Source organism: Lithobates pipiens, unplaced genomic scaffold (genome assembly GCF_037356315.1).
Source record: "Lithobates pipiens isolate NorthernLeopardFrog02 unplaced genomic scaffold, aLitPip1_a1.2 Scaffold_16, whole genome shotgun sequence".
Classification (NCBI taxonomy): Eukaryota; Metazoa; Chordata; class Amphibia; order Anura; family Ranidae; genus Lithobates; species Lithobates pipiens.
Window position 1 is genome coordinate 554,528,306 of NW_027507748.1, and position 22,239 is coordinate 554,550,544.

The 22,239-nt window shown below is 43.7% G+C and overlaps 1 protein-coding gene across 1 annotated transcript in view; it reads right to left on the reverse strand.

The window, feature by feature from the left end:
- Nucleotides 1–704: 704 nt before the first annotated feature.
- Nucleotides 705–22,239, reverse strand: part of LOC143983622 (retinol dehydrogenase 16-like) — a 65,877-nt gene continuing 44,342 nt past the window's right edge. The window contains exons 3-5 of the mRNA XM_077483544.1: nucleotides 20,815–21,073; nucleotides 18,047–18,210; nucleotides 705–1,424 (exon numbers count right to left, since the gene is read on the reverse strand). Coding sequence (XP_077339670.1) covers nucleotides 1,207–1,424; nucleotides 18,047–18,210; nucleotides 20,815–21,073 — 641 coding nt within the window. The 3' untranslated portion in view covers nucleotides 705–1,206. The remainder of the gene's footprint in view (nucleotides 1,425–18,046; nucleotides 18,211–20,814; nucleotides 21,074–22,239) is intronic.

A 22,239-nucleotide genomic window follows, 5' to 3' on the forward strand; every position in this document is an offset into this window, starting at 1 on the left:
GGAGAGGTGTATTCACTGCTCCAAAAGCGCTGCAAAGAAGCTGCTTGCAGGACTTTTTTTGACGCCCTGCCTGTGCAGCGCCTCAGTGTGAAAGCACTCAGGCTTTCACATTGGGATTGCAGATGAGGCTTCTTTCAAGCGCTTTACAGGCGCCTTTTTTTTTAACACTAAAGCGCTTGAAAAACGCCCCAGTGTGAAAGGGTCTTTAAGCGGTAGTAAAGCCGCTGACTTTTTTTTTTCTCCTACACCTGTAAGGGAAAAGGCATAATGAACTAGTATACACCTCATACTAGCTCATTATGAAATACTTACCTTAGAATGAGGCGCCGGTATCTCAACCGATCCACGCCAAGGGAGCAGACATTTTGCCTCGGCGTATCTTCCGGGTATATCGGCTGAGTGGCCGGCGCCGCGATGTCGTCACTCCCGCGCATGGCAAGGTCCGGCGTCTGCCAGGCTTTCAGCCAAGAATCCCCAGAGTGCATGCGCCACTGGAGTCAGCGGCTCATTGCGAGGGGAATATCTCCTAAACCGTACAGGTTTAGGAGATATTCTTTTTACCTACAGGTAAGCCTTATAGGCTTACCTGTAGGTAAAAGTTAAAAAATTTACTATACTACCACTTTAACTTTTGCCTTGAACTATGCAAACCATTTTAATACAGCTTTTTACATATTCAATAATCATGGGAAAGAGAAACCATCTAGAGAGAATAATATTATTATTTTTTTTATTTAACAAGCGAATAGGGACATACATATGCATGATATGCCATGGCTATAAAAATATATAGCAACAAGAGAAATGGAAATGTTACATAATTTCATGCAGTATAACCTGTAGAGATTTGAGTTGTCCTTCTATCATAGCATGCAAAATATATTGATATGAACTGTTAATACTGCACACATAAAGCAGCTTTATGCTTCTAATATACAGTACTGTGTGTATATCATTTTCAGGCATGGTATAAGGCAATGGGGTCAGGGTAACATAAGTGGTCCAAAGTGGTAGGTAAGGAATGCCCAACACCCCAAACTTGGCATATTTGAAAGGGCATTTCTATTGTTGAATATTAATGCATTGTATGATACTTTACAATTGTTTTCACCTAGGGTATCCACATAGTGTGGGGGGCCTAAGTGTCCTAAAAGCTTATTTGTTGTTTTCGTAAAGTAAATAGTTTCATCTAGGCAGTAGAGGTAGTTAAGCTTTCTGGACTGGTTTAGGGTAGATTGTACTAATAAGGAAATCGGTGATTATAGTAGGAAGGTAAGACAGTGGAATGTAGAGTAGTTTGGCATCCCAGCCTGCAGAATAGCGTGTCTTGGGGTATTCAGCTGTCAGGGCATGCTCCATGCAATCGGATACCAGAGACAACTTTGTGTTGCAGGTTGTCAAAGTTTTATCAGAAATTGAGCAATCTAAACGTAAAGGAAAAAAAAAAAATGTTAAAATAAACACCACAGGGTAAAGCTGACAGATCTATCCTTAAATTATCAATGTAAGCATTTTGTTTCTAATTAGATCCCCTTGAGGAAGTCACGTGACTTCTGACAAAACCGTCGGTCCAGAACTTACATTGTCCAGGAAGCCTGAGAGGTGATAGTGAATTGTAAGGCTGAAAAAAAACCTTAAGTGGTCAGTGTGCCTATACATCATATATATTGTGCACAGAATTTGGTGCACTTTTAAATGGTCAATATATATATATATTTAAAAGAGTCAATATCTTGGCTTTTAATAAACATGGAGAGTTTTATATTTGAAACACAATGATGGTGTTTCTTGTTTTTCTTGGAGAGATGTTATGAAGCGGTGTATTTCATCTGGGTGGCCTGGAGAACAAAATCTGGACAATTGTTAATAAAGAATTTGGAGAATACTTACTTGGAGAAAAGTAACACCCCCTGGTGGTGAAAGTGTATATAGCCCTATTAGTTACATAGGTCAAATAATTGAGGTGAGCGGATGGTGTGACTGGTGGAGGTCAACACATGGTGGTTTGGATTATAACATTAGATAGAGTAGGGAAGGATAAACTTTATGATCTCCCCTCATTTTCTTTCTGTGACAGTAGTCACCAGTAAAAGAAAGAAAAGAAAAGTGACTTTCCCAGATGGGGACATTAACAGCAATAAAAACTTTACAGAGATACAAACCCTTCCCACTCATGCCTAGTGATGCATTTTAAATACTAAAACAAGTGGAAACCTAATTCTAGGATAAAAACTTTTAAAATTCTAACTGTTCCCAGCTACTATCTATGCAAAATCAATTGCTTTTTTGGGGTTTGAGCTAAACTGTACATTACAAAGCATGGCCAAGTGATGCCATCTGTGGCAGTTTATGGCTTCAGTATATCTAAATCTACCTACATATCCAATCCTTGCTGAGCAGATGATGATATATTAGTGGGGTTGTATGTGATAATGGTCCTAGCAGTTTTTTAGTCAGACCTCTTTCACATGGGGCGGATCAGTGATGATCCGCCCTGTGGATATCCGCTTGCTCAGCGGGGATCGTTTCGTCGATCCCCGCTGAGCAGGCAGAGGACAGGTCCGTCTCTGCACACTGTGCAGGGACAAACCTGTCAGAGCGCCACTCTCCCCTATGGGTGATCGGATGACGATGGACCGCAGAGCCCATCGTTACCCGATCCGGTGACGGATGGAAAAGTAGGTTTTTCCTCAGTCACACTTTTTCAGATTGGAGTGGGTTGGATGTCAGCGGACATGTCACTGCTGACATCCGACGCTCCATAAACCTCCATGGAGCATCTGTTCAGCTCTGCCTGAAAAACTGACAGGCGGACCTGAACGGATCGGCCATGTGAAAGAGGCCTTAATCTCTAGGCAAAACGACATTTTTTTGTTATTTTTTTTTGTAATAGTGGGGAATTATTAGAACTTCTGCCAAATTTTAAATGCTGTTTCCATTTGGGTAGATTCATACCTCTATTTGTACTGGTGTTCATTGTCAAGAAAAGAAAGTGAATGGGAATCCAAAATTTTAAAGTTGGCCCCTGGAACAAAAGGTGAAAACCTTCCAATAGGGTGGGACGTATCTATTCCAAAAGTCAACTGTCTAAGAAACGTATTCCTCTTACTTTGGGAGATGTTCATTAATGTCCTGTTGCGTCTCTAGAACAGGAAGTACACAGACAGCGAAAAAAATAACCCAGCAGGTTCACTTCCCTGCTTAATTCAAAGTAAAATAAAGGTTAGGACAATGCCTACTGTATGCTTTAAAAAGATTTTAAAGGGAAGTTTTCTTTTTGTTTAAAAATAACAAACTTGCTATACTTACCTGCTTTGTGCAGTGGTTTTGCACAGAGCAGCCCGATCCTCCTCTTCACGGGTCCCCTGCAGGTCCTCCTGGCCCCTCCCTCCTGCCATATAGGGGACGAGTTGAGTTTTGTGACGTTACACTGGAGTCGTGCCGATAGAGGTGGTGAGCTGAACGACATTGTTTGAAAAGCGTGTATTATTCATTTTCTTGTAAGTGGAATTTTAAGCAGGGTTTTAAATAAAGAGTTATTGCGGAGTACACTATGTCTGTCCTTTCTGCCTTGTTACATATTACCCTTGGGAAGCTGTGAGGACAAAGGTTTCTGTTCTTCTGAGGAGGAGAGGAGAGACTTGTCCGGGGTTTAAAGAGAGAAGCTTTTTTATATTTGTATGCTGATGAGCAGGCTCTTCACCTCGTGACAGATATTCACAGTGCATGAACAGATTAGGCATGGGGTGTTTCAAAGTAGTTGATTTTGTGCACATATCCACAAAGGATTTAACCTCCCTAGCGGTAATCCAGAGTCTGGCTCGGGATGGGATTTTAGTACCATAAGCGGTAACCCCAAGCCAGACTCCGGATCGCATCGCTGGATACAGGGAGGACAGAGGGAGAAGTTACTTACCTTGTCCCCTGGATACAGCGATTTCCTCCGCGATGTGCGATCGAGCTGTCCTCCGCTCGATTCACACAGTGCCCGAGTGCCGCTGAGCTCCGTTCCCTGCAATGTTATGGCGCACAGGAGCGTAGATCGGCGCCAAATTCAAAAAATACACAATACACACACAGTACTGTATAAAAAAATTACACACCCCCTTTGTCCCTAGTGGTCTGTTCAGTGCCCTGCATGCACTTTTATATTATAAATACTGTTTTTTCTGCCTGGAATTTGGAGATTGTCCATAGCAACCAAAAAGTGTCCCTTTGTGTCAAAAGTGATTTTAGACCAACTAGAAAACAGCGATAATAAATTATAATCACTTGCAGAATTGAGCGATAGCGATTTGTGGGGAAATTCGTCATCAAACACTAAATCTAATGACAGCGACAATTCTGCAAATTAGCAAATTTCAGTGTTTTTGGATTTGATTACATTATTGAAAATTTTTTATTATTATTTATTATATTATAAACTTTATCATACCCGGGATGTCTGCTAGACTGGTTTGAACAGATTTAAGAGAGTTATTCCTAAGAATTACAGGACTACAATATAAAACGCCAAATTTCCATGCAAAATAATTGTAACGCTTTCAGCACCTAAAATCAGAACTAATCATACCGCCAGGGAGGTTAATCTGTATTGTTGTGTATTTTATTTACTCATTCACAATATATTCACAATTTGTATGTGTATGTCATCACATCTTTATGGGGTTTTTTGTTTAATAATACCATTGCTGCGCTACACGGACACATTTCTGATTAGTGAAAGAAATAGTGCCTCGTCATTGGTGCCAGTAGGAGGAACAGTGCCTCACTACTGGTGTCAGTGGAAGGAATTGTGCCTCAGCCTGGTTGACAGTGGGAGGAATAGTGACCCAAGGGCCAGAAAAAGACAAGCAAAGGGCCACATCCGGCCCGCAGTTTAGAGGCCACTGCTCTAACCTGTATGTAAAGTGACACACCTCTATGCTTTGTACATTGTATTACAGGAAAAGTATAATTTACAAAGAAAATGCAATTTAAATTGCTCGCAAATAACATTTCCCTGCCAGCTTGGTTTTCTTGGCATGGGGACCTCCCAAAATTCATACCAGACTGTTGGGTCTAGTGTGTATTAAAGGGCATCTTTAGGGGGTCCCCATGCTGGCAAGCAACTGTATCTGGAAAATAGTGTGTGATACTGCACCACGGAATATATAAAAGTGGGATAAAAATTTGACAATAGAAAACTCTAAAAAGGAAAAGCTGCCTCTACAAATTGCTGCTACCGAGAAGTGGAGCAAAGGAAATGAATGGAGTGGTGTAGAAATGGCACTAAACCTCTGGTGGGTGAAGATAACGGAAAATTGTTACCAATACTTACTGTAATTTTCCTTTCCTGGCCTGCCCTCACGTCAGCACACAATGGATTAACCCCTTCTTCCAGTCTCTCAGTACCATCTTCTCTTAGCTGATAAAAGGTAGCCCCTCCTCCCCCACCCTTGTTCCATTAACTAGCGGACAACAGGCTTGTAGGGAGGGGAAAAAGATTGTGCTGACGTGAGGGCATGCCAGGAAAGGAAAATTACAGTACATATTGGTAACAATTTTCCGTTTTCCTGGCCAGCCTCAGGTCAGCACACAATGGGATTTGATTTAGCTGATATAGGGTGGGATAACAAAAAGAGTCGAAAAACAACTGGTAACAACTTTAGTGAATATTTTATTTTGCTTGGAAGGGTGCCGACACCACTGCGTTTCCAAAATTTGATGCACTAGCATGACATGTGACATCTAAACTGTAATGTCTTGTGAAGGTTTCGCAGGAGCTCCAACTAGCGGTCCTGCATATGTCTTCAACCGATATTTTAGCAGAAGCTGCCCATGAGGCTGCCACCCCTCTTGTAGAATGAGCTCTAATAACTTGTGGAGGCGCCAGCCCCTGTTTCTCATACGTAAGGCTTATCACCTTGGTGATCCAGGTAGCTATGATAAAAGGTAGCCCCTCCTCCCCCACCCTTGTTCCATTAACTAGCAGACAATAGGCTTGTAGGGAGGGGAAAAAGATTGTGCTGATGTGAGGGCAGGCCAGGAAAGGAAAATTACAGTACATATTGGTAACAATTTTCCGTTTTCCTGGCCAGCCTCACGTCAGCACACAATGGGATTTGATTTAGCTGATATAGGGTGGGATAACAAAAAGAGTCGAAAAACAACTGGTAACAACTTTAGTGAATATTTTATTTTGCTTGGAAGGGTGCCGACACCACTGCGTTTCCAAAATTTGATGCACTAGCATGACATGTGACATCTAAACTGTAATGTCTTGTGAAGGTTTCGCAGGAGCTCCAACTAGCGGTCCTGCATATGTCTTCAACCGATATTTTAGCAGAAGCTGCCCATGAGGCTGCCCCCCCTCTTGTAGAATGAGCTCTAATAACTTGTGGAGGCGCCCAGCCCCTGTTTCTCATACGTAAGGCTTATCACCTTGGTGATCCAGGTAGCTATGATTCTAGCTGATGCCGCTTCTCCTCTTCTAGGTCCTGACGGCAGGACGAACAAAGTATAATTTTTGCGCATCTGTAGAGAGCGGTTTAAGTATGTTGAAAATAACTTGTGATACTGATTGTGAGTACTCTAATTATCAAACTAATATTGTGATAATTTTAGAGCTGCTCCCTAGAAAGGATCTATAGTAAGAAACTTAATTCGCTGGGATTTGGTGACGATAGGGGCGCTTTTTTTAAAAAAGAGGAAAAACCTCATATCTAAGCCCTTGTACACACGGTCGGACATTCCGACGGAAAATGTCTGATTGGACCGTGTTGTCGGATAATCCGACAGTGTGTGGGCTCTATCAGACTGTTTCCTTTGGAATATCTGACCGACAAAGTTTTAGAGCTGGGCTATAAAATTTTCCGACAACATGATCCGATCAGACTTTGTCCGATCGTTTGTAGAGAATTCCGATCGGACAAAGTGCCACGCATGCTCAGATTAAATTCCTAGACCAAAGCTATTGGCTACTAGCCTGAACATAGTCCCGTCGTAAAAAAAATAACGTCATCACGTTACGAACGATCAGATTTTCCGACAATTTTGTCCGACCGTGTGTATGCAACACAAGTTTTGGACAAAATCTGTCAGACAAAATCCGTTGGATTTTGTTGTCGGAATGTCCGACCGTGTGTACAACGGCTTAGACATTACATTAAATGAGTGAAAAATACTACAATAACACCCATACGCAGGGCCGCTGATAGAAATCATGGGGCCCCTTCAGCTCCACCCTGGTCCCGCCCCTGGTCCCTCCTTCAGCCCCACCCCTGGCCCCACCCATTGCCCCTCCCCAGACCCCGCCTTGAAACAATTGGCGGGGTATGTATTGCAGAGTATTGGCGGGGTATGTATTGCAGAGTATTGGCGGGGTATGTATTGCAGAGTATTGGCGGGGTATGTATTGCAGAGTATTGGGGGGGTATGTATTGCAGAGTATTGGCGGGGTATGTATTGCAGAGTATTGGCGGGGTATGTATTGCAGAGTATTGGCGGGGTATGTATTGCAGAGTATTGGCAGGGTAAGTATTGCAGGGTATTGGCAGGGTAAGTATTGCAGGGTATTGGCAGGGTAAGTATTGCAGAGTATTGGCGGGGTATGTATTGCAGAGTATTGGCGGGGTATGTATTGCAGAGTATTGGCGGGGTATGTATTGCAGAGTATTGGCGGGGTATGTATTGCAGAGTATTGGCGGGGTATGTATTGCAGAGTATTGGCGGGGTAAGTATTGCAGAGTATTGGCGGGGTATGTATTGCAGAGTATTGGCGGGGTATGTATTGCAGAGTATTGGTAGGGTATGTGTTGCAGAGTATTGGCAGGGTATGTATTGCAGAGTATTGGCAGGGTATTTATTGCAGAATATTGGCAGGGTATTGGCAGGGTAAGTACTGCAGAGTATTGGCAGGGTATGTATTGCAGAGTATTGGCAGGGTATTGGCAGGGTATGTATTGCAGAGTATTGGGTATTGGCAGGGTATTGGCAGGGTATGTATTGCAGAGTATTGGGTATTGGCAGGGTATTGGCAGGGTATGTACTGCATTTGCAGATGTTGAACTTCAAGCCCCCCCCCAAGCAAGCATACACCTCACCTTGTCACCTGTAATTGTCCACAAGATCTCGACTCGATTGATTTGCCCGGCCCCTAATCTCTCTGTTCGCCTGAGTCGCCTCTCACTCTGCTACTAAGTTCTTGTCAGTCACACGGAGAGAGAGAGAGAGAGGATTGGGAATATCACTCCGCAACATAACATTATATGCTAATGCTGGCCGGGACTTGTGCGGTGTGCGGAGCGGGTGCAGAAGACGTATTCTTCCGCACCCGAAATACAGGAAAGAGTCCCTCCCCTGCAGCCGCATACACTTACACAGCGCATAGCACATTTTAAAAAAAAATTGCGTTATGGCGATCACTGATCTGTGGAGGAGGAACTTTTTTTTTTTTTTTATACATAGAATTTTGCAGTTCAGGTTGCCCGGGCCCCACTGATACAGCAGGGCCAGTTGTACTGGCCTATCAGCGGCCCTGCCCATACGTGATTGGAGTGGTGTACCAACCCACTAAACATACAATAATAAACAAAAACCAAAAATAAAATAAAAAAATAATTAAATAGTCCCAATTAGATACTGGAGAAAAACATATATCCAAAGTCCATGCAATGATTAAACTCCACAGATACAATTGTGATAGACTTCAACTAAATCCATTTGCCAGAATACAATGAAATCTTCTGAAATTTGTGAAAAGTCCCTTCACCAAAAATTTGAGCACAAAGACACCCAATCTTGAAGGTACAGTAGTCTCCTTACCAGATTGTAATGACTACTTTAATTAAAAAGATAGTCAGCTGAGCTTGTGCAGGTAAATGCCTGCTCACATGGAATATGATATGGACTCTATGGAAAACACCTTCCTTCTCATAGGCTCAGACGGGGCATGAAGAAAGAGCAAACAATACCCATAGCATAATACTGTTTATTTAAAACGAAAATGTAAAAAACATAAAGCCAAATGGCTTCTTTCATTACTCAGTGCCCGACGTGGCACTGGAGCTGCTCGCTTATCAGATCGTTTCGTGGTGTGCTCGTGGTTCCTTGTTGTGTACGGTGTGCATTCCACCGAATGCGACCGTCAACCAAGAGGACCGGAATTTTGCGTAAACGAATGTGACCAGGTGCCGCCTCGTCTTCAGGAATGTTGAAAATAAGTTGACCATGTCCAATGGTCTGAGATCTAGTTCGTCCGCTTGTCTCGGCGGTTGTGTGCAGCTGGATAGGACCGCCTCCCGATTTACAAGGAACTTGGAAACCACCTTAGGGGTTAAGGCTGGCACCTGCACCTTTATGGTGTTGTATGCTAAGCCAATACTTAAAACTGACTGTAAAAACTCCAGCACCTGCGCAATGTTTGCGGACAATGGGGAGAAATTTTGTTGTAAAGCGAATGCTGTAAATTTTCTCCAAATCCTGGTGTATGTGGCATTAGTTGTGGCCCTTCTTGACTTCAATAGTGTCGAGATTACCTCCTCTGAGATGCCCTGAGACTGCAGTCTGGTTGATTCAACAGCCATGCTGTCAGTTGCAATCTGCCTGAGTTGGGGTGACCTGCTGTAGAAGGTCCCTCTTCAGCGGCATCCATATTGGGGGAACTGCCGCCATCTGCAGGAGCAGTGAGAACCATGGCCTTCGTGGCCAGAAGGGTAGGATTGCAATTCCATGGACATTCTCCCTTGCAATTTTTAATAGGGTTTTCATTATCAGAGGTACCGGTGGGAAAACGTAGGCTAGGGGAAATTCCCACGGGATTGCGAAGGCATCTTGAGCTAGCGCTTCGTTGCAGTGGAATCTTGACACAAACTGGGGTACCTGTGCATTCCCTGGGGTCGCCATCCGATCTACCGAGGGTGTACTCCAGCTGTAAAAGATTGTTTTCAGATAGTCCTTGTTGAGTGCCCACTCGTTTTTGTTGGGAAAATCCCGACTAAAATGGTCTGCTATGTAGTTTTGACTGCCCGGAATGTAGTCTGCCGTCAAGGCTTCCACATGTGCCCAGGCGAATATCTCGGTTGCCAACTGCAGCAGCGGCAAGCTCTCGGTTCCTCCCTGATTAGTTATATAAGCTACCGCCATCCAGTTGTCCAACATAAGCTTGACGCGAGCTCCCTGAATCAGGTTCTCGAATGCCAGTAGGGCTAGGTATGCTGCTTGTAACTCCAAAAGGTTGGAGTGTCTGGTCTCCATCCTACTCCATTTGCCTTGAACCTGTCTGCTGAGGCAGTGAGCACCCCAGCCACGTAGACTGGCATCCAAGGTTATTTGGATCCAATCTCCGGGGCTGAGAGGCAAACCCCGTTACAGAGTTCCTGACGCTTTCCACCACGCCAAGCCCTGGCGGATCAATCTTAGTATGAATATTTTTTGGTGGAGTGATACGCCATCCCATTGGTTCAGAAATTACGTTTGGAATGCCCTTGTATGGAATCTTGCCCAGGGAACAGCTGGGGTTGCTGCGGTAAACATTCCCAGAAGTGTCATACAGTCCCTCGCCGGCAGCAATGAGGACTCCATCACGCTATTCACGCAGGTTACTAGCTCGCCTATCTTGCGATGTGATAGCGAGACCTGCCCTTTGCTTGTGTTGAACACAAGCCCTAGGTACTCCATCTCTTGGGAGGGAATCAACTGGCTCTTCTGCTTGTTGATAATCCAGCCGAATTTGGATAGAATTTTCAGCACCACTTCGCCTTGTGCTGTTAACTGTTTGCTTGCACGAACCACTACCAAGATGTCGTCTAAGTAGTGGAAATTTTTTATGCCCCTCAAACGTATAACAGCGATGGTAGCTAGCAAGATCTTGGAAAAGACTCGAGGTGCTGTGCTGATTCCAAAGGGAAGACATTTGAACTGGAAATGATCTTCCCTTACCATGAATCTCAGGTATCTTTGGTGATGCCTGTTGATTGGCACATGAAGGTAGGGTTCTGCTAAATCGACTGATATTAGCCAGTCCCCTGGTTGCAAAATTGATATAATTGTAAATATTGATTCCATCTTGAATGTCTTTGGATCGATGTAGTGGTTTAGAGATCTTAGGTCTAAGACCGGTCTGAGATCTCCGGACGCTTTGGGCTCCAGAACAATTGGGGAGTAAACCCCTGTTCCCTGCTGCTTTAGAGGAACCGGCAAGATTGCCTCTTTCTGAAGTAATTCGGTCACATATTCTTGCAAGCACCTTTGTGATCTTGTGGCCATTTTGTCTGGACAAAGATGTCTGGTGGTTTTTCTCGAAACATTATCTTGTACCCTCGCTTGACTGTTTTCTGGACCCATTGCTCCTTGACCTTCTCCGCCCATACCTTCCAAAAGGATGCCAACCTGGCACCCATCTGGGGGTGATGGGCGGTCAACCCGTCAAAAGGACTTCTCCGGTTTCTTAGTGGTCTGAGCGGCCTTAGCCTTCGCGTTCTGAAGAAAGGATCTCTCCATTGGGGTCTTGTATATTCTCGGCCTGGTCTACATGACCTGGCCTCCTGCACCCTTCTGAACCTACGATTGGCCTGACCGAGCGGTTTGCAGTCTCCTTTTGGGTCTCTGTGGTAGCAGACCAGACTTCCCTCCAGTAGTTCATTTAATAGCTTCCTCCAGGGTGTCCCTGAAAAGCATCTTGCCCTTGTATGGAATGTTAGAAAGTGCCTGTTTCAGGGTACTGTCTGCCACCCTATGGCATAACCATAGGGCCCTTTTTGCCCTATGGCCAATCTCCACATTTGTGACCCAGACCTTCAGAGAACTGGAGATTGAGGTTAGGTCTATGACCCAGCAACAAGCTGCTCCAGCAGTTAAATAGATCTTCTTTAGATCTGTGTCTGTGTGTCTGTCCATTGGGTCTCTGAAGGTTGTAGAATCCTTGCTAGGCGCTGCAAGGCCGCATCTACCCCTGGAGGTGACTCCCAAAATGGGTATAATGTTAAAAAGCGTATGTTCGCCTTCCTTTCTGGCTTTCCCCATTCCTCATCAAATAATTTGCCCCTTGCCTTTTCAAGTTAGGGAAATATCTTTTATTTTTTTCCGGAGGCTGAGTGTCTTGTTCCCAGTCTATGGCCTCCTTCACTGCTACAATATAAGGGTCTATGAGTTGGAAGTCAAACAAATATTCAGACGGTTCATCAGAGTCTGAAGAATCTCCTGAAGATATTTCAAGCCCTGGTGATGAGTCTCGCTTCTGCTTAGATGCGTTCTTGGCTCTAGGCTTTGTCCCGGAGGCACCTGCGACCGCCTGTATACTCTCTGTCACGCCTCCTGTATATAGTCCTTTATCCTATGTGCCTCTGTTTCTCTATCTGTGGCTACATCTCTTATGCATTCTGCGCACAAGAGCTTTTCAGGGGCGGATGGAGCTGAACAAGCCCAGCAGAGGCCTTCGGCGGGATGGCCTCTTGTCGCACTTGGTTCTGCCGCCCTAGCTCTCTGAGCATTTTTGCGGCATGGACTGCCCGTTGCTTGGAGATTTTGAGCTGTGGCGGGACTTTTCCTTCCCTGACTGTCTTTTTTTTTAGGACTTCTGCTCCTATAAAGACAAAACACCTTATTAGGCTGGTGTTGCACTCTTTTGTTTTGTGGCCCCCGCAGACCCCTCCTACTTTTCCGACGATCTTCGTGCACTTTGGAGCTGTGGTGAGCTCATACTACAGCAACAAAAGACAGGATATAGAAATAAGAAAAAATAAGTTCCTAATCTATCGCTTTTTTTTTTTTTTTTCTTCTGGGCCTCTAAAGAAAATAACTTTACCTTAATACTGGATATGGAAAAGCTGTAAACACATGGTTTAATGCATTTTGTGATCATGGCTCAGTAAACACTGACACAGCCCAGCCACCCCTCCCCCTCTGTGAAGGAAAACTCACCAGTACACTTCCCTCACTAGCTGTGGCAAGCAGCACTGGAGCTTCTGGCTCTCCAGGCTTTATAGCCCCACAGCCCCGCCCCCCTGTGAGGTCATCACCGACCGACAGAAAACACAGGGGAGGCGGCCGACGCAGCTCCTAGGAAGCAGGAAAGGAAAGCACAATATTACAACAACACCACAGTATATAAATGGTAAGCTCTTTAAGCCTTAGTATGTCCGCATGGCTCCTGCACATAGAGCATCCAGTGTGATAAAAGGAACTACCTTTATTGTTCTGGACCTTCCGATCCCAGGAGAGGCTTGAACCTGGGTGGATAGGTTTGGCAGGGGGGTGTAGTCTAATCAACGAGCATGGTGGCCTGGAGTCTGCCCAAAAAAAAGGAACAAGGGTGGGGGAGGAGGGTTCCCTTTTATCAGCTAAGAGAAGGTGGTACTGAGAGACTGGAGGAAGGGGTTAACCCATTGTGTGCTTACGTGAGGCTGGCCAGGAAATGTTGTTTGCTGGGTGATGTACTTAGTATAAATAATAGGGGCCCGATACCTGTGACAAAGATTCCTTGACGGGATCTTAATATAAAGAAATAACAAATTCTCCAAGGTGATAAAAATCTAAAAATCTGTAAATACCAAATATCCAAGCTATTGTGTTAGACCCTTTGTCTAGTGTATAAAAATTATAACTGAAGAAAATGTATTATTAGTGTGCTGAAAAACACCCAAAAACAATAAAAATAAAAGGAAAATTAGGTGAATAATAGTTTAAATGAGAAAAATATTGAATAAAATAAAAATCAATATGAATTACACATTAAAATGTGTTACACCCTCTGCATATAAGACTCAAAGGTGTTATCAAAAAATGGTGTGAGATAGTAGCACCTGCTGTTGACATGTGGGGAAATCGTAGTGGCTTATGTGGTCTTTCAACCACCAGATGTGTTTGACCCTCTGCAGTCAGAACTTGCTGCAGCATACAATAATAACAGAAGGGAAAATATATAATGAGAGGTCAAACCATGTGCCAGGGTGGACCCCCCTGGCAAAGCACCTTGTTCTCAGACTTATTATACATAATAACGAGCCCAGAACAAATATGCAGAAAATGAGTTCTGACTTTTCTTCTTTCTCCAGAGTATATACTGTATAGCTGGTGGCATTTCACATACTAAATCCTATCCAGGGATAATTAGTTGATGTGTGCTGCGCCGTTTCATTGTGCAACAACAGCTTAGTTGGTCTTTGTAATAAATATCATTCGGGTTTACACAGTGGTAATACAAACATATTGTTAATTATCTGACTGCTCAATGCAAATATGTTGTGTTTGTGGTAGTTGTGCAACCTGTATGTAGAACCCTCTACCATAGGTAGGTGCTGGCATAGGATTTTTGCTAGGGAAACTGTCAGTACAGGTAAATTTAGGCAAGCTTATGCTTCAGACTAAGCCTGTCTGTTTTTCATCTGGGGGCAGGGAGTGGGTGTGACCACCTGTGCTTTGGTTCTGAGGCACCACCCCTGATTCGAGGGAGAATGTTCTGGAAGAGGGGCAGGGCCTAGAACTGGAGTGGCAGGTAGTTCATGTGAGGAGCCCTGACCAATCCCCAACTGGAATTGGCAGGGGACAGGCCTCCCATATAAGCTGAGGTAACAGGCCACTGGGGGAAGTTGTCAACCGGGAGAAGTGGAGAATGGAGTACTAGACAGCAGCAGGAGTGCACCCCCATCTGGGGGGGAGGAATGCGCCGATCGCGGGAGGAGGCCCGAGAGAACTGTGAGCTTCACCCTTGCATGGTCATGGGTGAAGTCCTCATTATTACATGGTCATTGATGCAGAGTTCCTGGAGCAGAGGGGCAGGAGAAGCTGTTGGAATGTACGATCCGGTTAAGTTCTTCACCATAGACTCGGGACACAAAGGTTGGTGAATGTACCACAGTGGAGGGCTGGATATGGAGACATGCCAGGGAGTCTGTGAGGGAACTTCATCCTTACACGTTCATGGATGAAGTTCTCATCTTTACAAGTCATTGATGAGGAGTCCTGGAGCAGGAGAGAGACTGTGGGGAATAGTGTCAAATCGATGCGGCCCGAGGGCGCAGGATTTGCAAGCTGGGCTATCTGTGAACGGTAGTCCACTGTTCAGCACATGCTATTAAACTACTAGGCCTCCGGGGAGAGGTACTGCAGGCCTCTGGCCTAGTAGCAGCAACCAGAGTCAGCGTTGGAGACTAGTCAGAGTGGGATCTTTTGCATATAAGAAGAGGATGTGACAAGGAACATAATGTGCTACAGAATAAGTTTGTGCAGGAGGGAAGGATTACTGGAAGCAATAGCCTGCAGGAGTTACGCAAGAGGGAAGAGACTGTAGATGTTATACATGTGCAACATTTCTTCAAGGCTCAATTGAAGTTCTAAATAAATTAATATGATGGCAAAGTAATTTTATCTATGGGCATCCCATATACCCTTTCCCCCAACCAAGTTATACCCCCCAATAAACAAAAGCAAAGCAAATGACTGCTCATTAGACATGTGCATTAGTTTTCGTCCGAATGCATTTTCGTCCGAATTTCAGGTATTTTCGTTTTCGTTTTGACAAAGGATAACGAAAGCACAGAATCCAAAAAACGAAAGATCCGACATAAATAAACGTTTTCGTTGTTACAACAGTTCGATATAGAATAGGAGATTGGACGTGAATCTGACAATAACAATCTGTGTCTATAGAACCTGTGGTCGAATGGGCTTAACCTTACCTCTATTAGTCCAAGATTATATAGAGAAAATATTTGACAGAGAAAAAAGATTTGACAAAGAGAAAAGATTCTGCAAGTTACTGTCCTAAAAAGTGTCTGGGGACCCGGGTCCTGCCCTAGGGGACATGTATCAATGCAAAAAAAAGTTTTAAAAACGGCCGTTTTTTCGGGAGCAGTGATTTTAATAATGATTAAAGTGAAGCAATAAAAGTGTAATATTCCTTTGAATTTCGTCCCTGGGGGGTGTCTATAGTATGCCTGTGAAGGGGCGCATGTTTCCCGTGCTTAGAACTGTCCCTGCACAAAGTGTTATTTTTGCAGGAAAAAAAGTCCTTTAAAATCACTTGCAGCTATTATGAATTGTCGGCTCCGTAATACAGAGAACACTCATTGAAAGTCATTGATAAAATAAATAAATAAAGCGTGGGGGTCCCCCAAATTCAATTACCAGGCCCTTCAGGTCTGGTATGGATATTAAGGGGAACCCCGCGTCCCCCTAAAAATCCATACCAGACCCTTTATCCGAGCACACAACCTGGCAGGCCGCAGGAAAAGAGGGGGGGACGAGAGAGCGCCCCTCCTCCCACCTGAACTGTACCAGGCCACATGCCCTCAACATTGGGAGGATGCTTTGGGGGTCTGTGACCCCTCAAAGCACCTTGTCCCCATGTTGATGAGGACATGGGCCTCATCCCCACAACCCTGGCAGGTGGTTGTGGGGGTCTGCGGGCGGGGGGCTTATCAGAATCTGGAAGCCCCCTTTAACAAGGGGACCCCCAGATCCCGGCCCCCCCTGTTTGAAATGGTAAGGGGGTACAAAAGTACCCCTACCATTTCACAAAGAAAGTGTAAAAATGGTTAAATAAGACAAACACACTTTTGAAAAATTCCTTTATTAAAAAAAAAAAAAAAGATTCCAGCGGTGGTGATCCACTCTTGCTATCCAGCGACGGATGATCATCTCTCTGGGGTCCAGTAATGGCTGATCTGATCCAGCGCAGCGAATCCATCCATCTTCTGTCTCCAAGGAGGAGACACTGCGGGGATCCCAGCGGCCTGACGTTTGTTATATGTGGAGGGCGGGGCCACCCGTCACCTGACCCCGCCCCCTCTGACGCAAGGGGAAACCCAGGCTTCCCCGTGACATATGGGTGACCCCGCCCCCCTCTGATGTAACACAGGCAGGTTTCCTCAACAACATGGGGACAAGGTGCTTTGAGGGGTCACAGACCCCCAAAGCATCCTCCCAATGTTGAGGGCATGTGGCCTGGTACAGTTTAGGAGGGAGGGGGGCCGCTCTGTGGTCCCCCCCTCTTTTTCTGCGGCCTGCCAGGTTGCGTGCTCCGATAAAAGGGTCTGTTATGGATATTTAGGGAGAACCCCATGTCAAAAAAATTTTTTTAATTAGACGCAGGGTTCCCCTTAATATCCATACCAGACCTGAAGGGCCTGGTAATTGAATTTGGGGGACCCCCACACTTTTTTATTTATTTTTTAATTTTTTTTTATCAATGACTTTCAATGAGTGTTCTCTGTATTACGGAGCCGACAATTCATAATAGCTGCGAGTGATTTTAAAGGACTTTTTTTCCTGCATAAATGACACTTTGTGCAGGGACAGTTCTAAGCACGGGAAACATGAGCCCCTTCACAGGCATACTATAGACACCCCCCAGGTACTTTTTTTTGCATTGATACATGTCCCCTGGGGCAGGACCCAGGTCCCCAAACACTTTTTAGGACAGTAACTTGCATATTAGCCTTTAAAATTAGCACTTTAGATTTTGAACGTTGGAGTCCCATAGACTTTAATAGGGTTCTAAAGTTCACACGAAGTATGCTATATACTAGCTCCGTCGAATCTTCTTTCTACATTCGACAGACACCATAAGCCTTCAAAGACATAGTCGACTTTAATTCATGTGGATTTTCGGACTAATGCAATTTTTGAACGAAAAACAAAATAAATAAAAACGAATTTCGGGAGTAACTAAATAAATTAATTTTTTGGACGAAAACGAAATTACGAAACAAAATATTTTACTCTGCACGTCTACTGTTCATTGTCTCAGAGGTGATATATGGAGGTCTGGCAGCAGGCTGATATGGTGGATGTTTAGTTACTAGTGGCAACACACCGCTACATGTAATATTAGAGGTCAGTGTCCTATCAAGATGTTATGTATGAGAGGGATCCTACAGTACCCATAGAAAAACATGTGCCTGACTACAAAAGTCAGGCAACTAGCAGTTTTAGAAAGAGAACAACAATGGCAACCTGGTTAAAGGTTTTCTTTAAAAATGAAGCTGTGAAAGATAGAGAGTCCACCATGTTATTACATAGAAGGGTCCCAAATCAGATAGCTACAGTCATTGATTAATATACTCACATTTTTCATAATATTGCTGGCCATAGCTCCTTCGGATTTCTTCTGGAAGGCGTGTCCAAATTTTTTTCACACACTCCCTGTGTAGGTTTGCATCTGTCACTTGTGTACTGAAGAATCCTGGCTCTATAATGCAGACCTTCACCCCAAAAGGGGCCATCTCATGGCTACAAATGGAAAAATACCCTGTAAATAGTCTGAGAGAAATGAAACTCAAACAAAATCCTTTTTTTTACTTTGTTAAACTGTTTGGATAACAGAACACCCCCCTCCCCTATATTATATACAGTACCTAGTAAAAGTATTCATACGCCTTAATTTTCCACATTATGTCATGTTGCAACCAAAAACATAAATGTATTTTATTGGGATTTTATGTGATAGACCAACACAAAGTGGCACATAATTGCTTCAGTCTCAAGTCTTTTGCAGACTCTAACAGGTTTTCTTCTAAGATTGCCCTATATTTGGCTTTATCCATCTTCCCATCAACTTTGGCCAGCTTCCCTTTCCTTGCTGAAGAAAAGCATCCCCACAACATGATGCTGCCACCACAATGTTTCACGGTGGGGGTGGTGTGTTCAGGTTTATGTGAAGTGTTAGTTTTCCATCACACATAGCGTTTTACTTTTTGCTGTGTCCCCTCACAAACTGCAAACGGGACTTCTTATGGCTTTCTTTCAACAATGGTATTCATCTTGCCACTCTTCCATAAAAGCCATATTTCTGGGGTGCACAGTTAATAGCTGTCCTGTGGACAGATTCTCTCACTTGAACTGTGGATCTTTGCAGCTGCTCCAGAGTTACTAAGGACCTCTTGGCTGCTTCTGATGAATGCTTTCCTTACCCGGCCTGTTAGCTTAGGTCAGTGATGGTAAACCTTGGCACCCCAGATGTTTTGGAACTACATTTCCCATGACGCTCAACTACACTGCAGCGTGCAAGAGCATCATGTGCAATGTTGTTTCAAAACAGCTAGGGTGCCAAGATTCGCCATCACTGGTTTAGGTGGACAGCCTTGGTAGGTTTGCAGATGTGCCATACTCTTTCCATTTTCGGATGATGGATTGAACAGTCCTCTGTGAGATGTTCAAAGCTTGGGATATTTTTTATAACCTAACCCTGCTTTAAACTTCTCCACAACTTTATCCCTAACCATTCTTGTGTATTCTTTTTTCCTTCATGATGCTGTTTGTTAACTAAGGCCCTCTAACAAACCTCTGAGGGCTTCAAAGAACAGCTGTATTTATACTGAGATTAAATGACACCCTCTATTTACTAATTAGGCGATTTCTGAAGGCAATTGCTTTCACTAGATTTTAGTTAGGAATATCAGAGTATAGGGGGCTGAATACAAATACACACCACACTTTTCAGATATTTATTAAAAAAAAAAAAAAATGTTGAAAAACATTTACCATTTTCCTTCTACTTCACAATTATGTGGCACTTTGTGTTGGTCTATCACATAAAATCCCAATAAAATACATTTACCTTTTTGGTTATAAAAGGGAAAAAGTCACGCTACCAAGTAAGGTTGAAACCTGAGAAAACCTTAAGTGAATAGTGATAATGTTCACAAAAACTAATTAATGGATCTGAAATATATATATATATATATATATATATATATATATATTGAATAGATAATATAAATACGTGCATAAAACACCCACGTCAAACATTCTAAATGAATAAAAATCGCATAGTATACGAAAACATATATGTGTTGTACACAGTCCACATGAGGTCATTTGTGAATACATTCCAAAAGTGAAAAAGGATTAGAAAGAAGATGGGAAGATGTTCTAGATTTTCCACCACCACCAAAGGGAACTTGGGAAGACCCTTTCCTTGGGATATACACCAGAAGAAATAAAAACTCTTACCAGATAAACAGGACCTCCTATTAGAAGCGAGGTCAACAGCACCTGCAGATATAACCCTCTGAGGGGGTCTAAGATGAGTCCGGGATGCTGATTCCACCAAGATCCAGGCATCCTCCTCACTCTGGAAAGGGGCCTTCCGTCTGCTGCGCTCAGAGGCACAATCTCCCAGACAGGAGCGTAGCGTGTAGAAGAATAAAAAAAGGCCTCCAATAGTGTGTTATAGTTTAAACACAGTTAATTTTTTGTTCAAAAACTATTCCAATGTAGTATAAAAAAAAAATCTAATTTGCCCGCAATTAAAATGCAAATGAAAACCCGCACTTCCGGGGTCACGTGGGGCATGATGATGTCAACGCGTAGCTCCAGTCAACATGTTTCTTCATACGTGAAGTCTTCCATGCCCCTGGCAAATGTAAAAATATGTTATACTACATTGGAATCGTTATACTCATGTAAACTTTGTTTACATGAGTATATCGCATGTCTTTGTGTCGCTGCTTCTTTTCACTATTAGTGCAAATTTTCTTTGTTATTAGCATGGTATATACCCCACTTGTTTATATTTTGACCTTTTTGGTTATAACATGAGAAAATGTGGAAAATTTCAAGGGGTGTGAATACTTTTCCAAAGCACTGTATAATGCATTTTCTTGTATATATTATATGCATTATCACACAAAGTCACAGTTTACAAATACGTTCTCTGCCCCATTATAAATACCATAATGCACACTACAGAACACAAGATTAGAAATTTAATACATAAGTCAGCATGGTGACTCAGTGGTTAACACTGTTGTCAGCTATCTGATACCAAATGCTCAGTGTATGCTGGAAAGTGCTATGGAATTATATAATAAAATGTTAGTAATAGTTGCTTACCGAAGACTGTCTGAGAATGATTCGACTCCATACTTAGACATGCAGTATCCTCCACTACAGACAGTAAATCTACCTGCAATGCTGGCTACATTCACTACACGTCCTCGTGCTTTTCGGATCAGAGGAAGCATCTGAATAGTCACATCAATAACTCCTAGCATGTTGACATTCAGGATCTTAAAGAAATCGTCCTTTGTCAGCCACTCATTTGGAGCAGTTGGAATAGATATTCCTGCGTTATTCACCAACCCCCAGAGCCCTGCAGAATAAGACATGAACTTGGATGAACAATGTTCTAATTGATTACCTATCAAGTTTGTGCTCTTTTTGTATTTTTACTGGAGCACCATGTCCTAAACAGGGGCTACTAATTAAAATTAGTCCTGCTAGATGGTAATTATCCCAAAACTATATAAAGTCTATTTGTTCATTTGGTTTTCCTCCTAACTCAGTGGAGCTTTGGTTTCTCTCTGCTGCCAGTAGGTGTCACTGGTGCTTGAAGCAATAGTATGAGATGCTACAGTAAGACTGAATTATGAATATTTATATTTCCTCTAGCCAACCAGCAGGAGGTTTAGTGCCACTGGTGCATCCTGGGGGAGAGCATAAATATTTAGGGAGGGCCATGTGACCTCTCTTACCTCTGGGCTGTGGCCTGGAGATGATGTGAGATGAGAAGGTAAAAGACTAGACCAGGGACCTAGGGGGCCTATGCATTTGCTTGGAGCAAAGACCTGGAAGCAGAAGAAGCCTGCCTCTCCATAGTGTCCTGCTGATTTAGACACTGGGTTCGGGGAGCCTTGCAGGAGAAGTGATGGAGTACTGTACTGAAGTCTATTGTTGGACTCTGAGTCTGCAGGCCAGTGATGGGTGTTCTACATTGCCTCTCTCCCTGGAGTTTGAGGGAAAGAAAATAAACTTTTGTTTGCATCTAAATGTGGTTTGGGCCCATCTGTACACATTTTCCATTACTGCCTGAGGGACTACATCCTCCGGTGAAATGTCAGCCCTCCCTGTCTCTCGGGGTACTCCAACTGCCTGCGGTAGTCAGGGGGGTGCTACATTACCAAACATCAGTTCCTGCAAATAAAAAGAGTAACATGATATATCCAATACCGTTGTTAATTATTCTGTCCTCTATGTGAAAGATTGTTATATTTAAAAGTGAAGAGAGTAAGGCCCCTTTCACACTAGCAGAAAACAGATGGATGGGTACACGTTCGCCATTCGTCTGGTGGATCGGATGACAATCGGATGAAAATGGACATGCAGTCCACTTCCATCTGACTGCCCCATAGAGGAGAGCAGGCTGTGTCCGCTCTGCATAGCGCCCCCCCGAGCCATACCAGGCCGCATACCCTCAACATGGGGGGTGGGTGCTGCGGGGAAGGGGGGCGCGCTGCGGGCCTCACCATCCAAAAACAC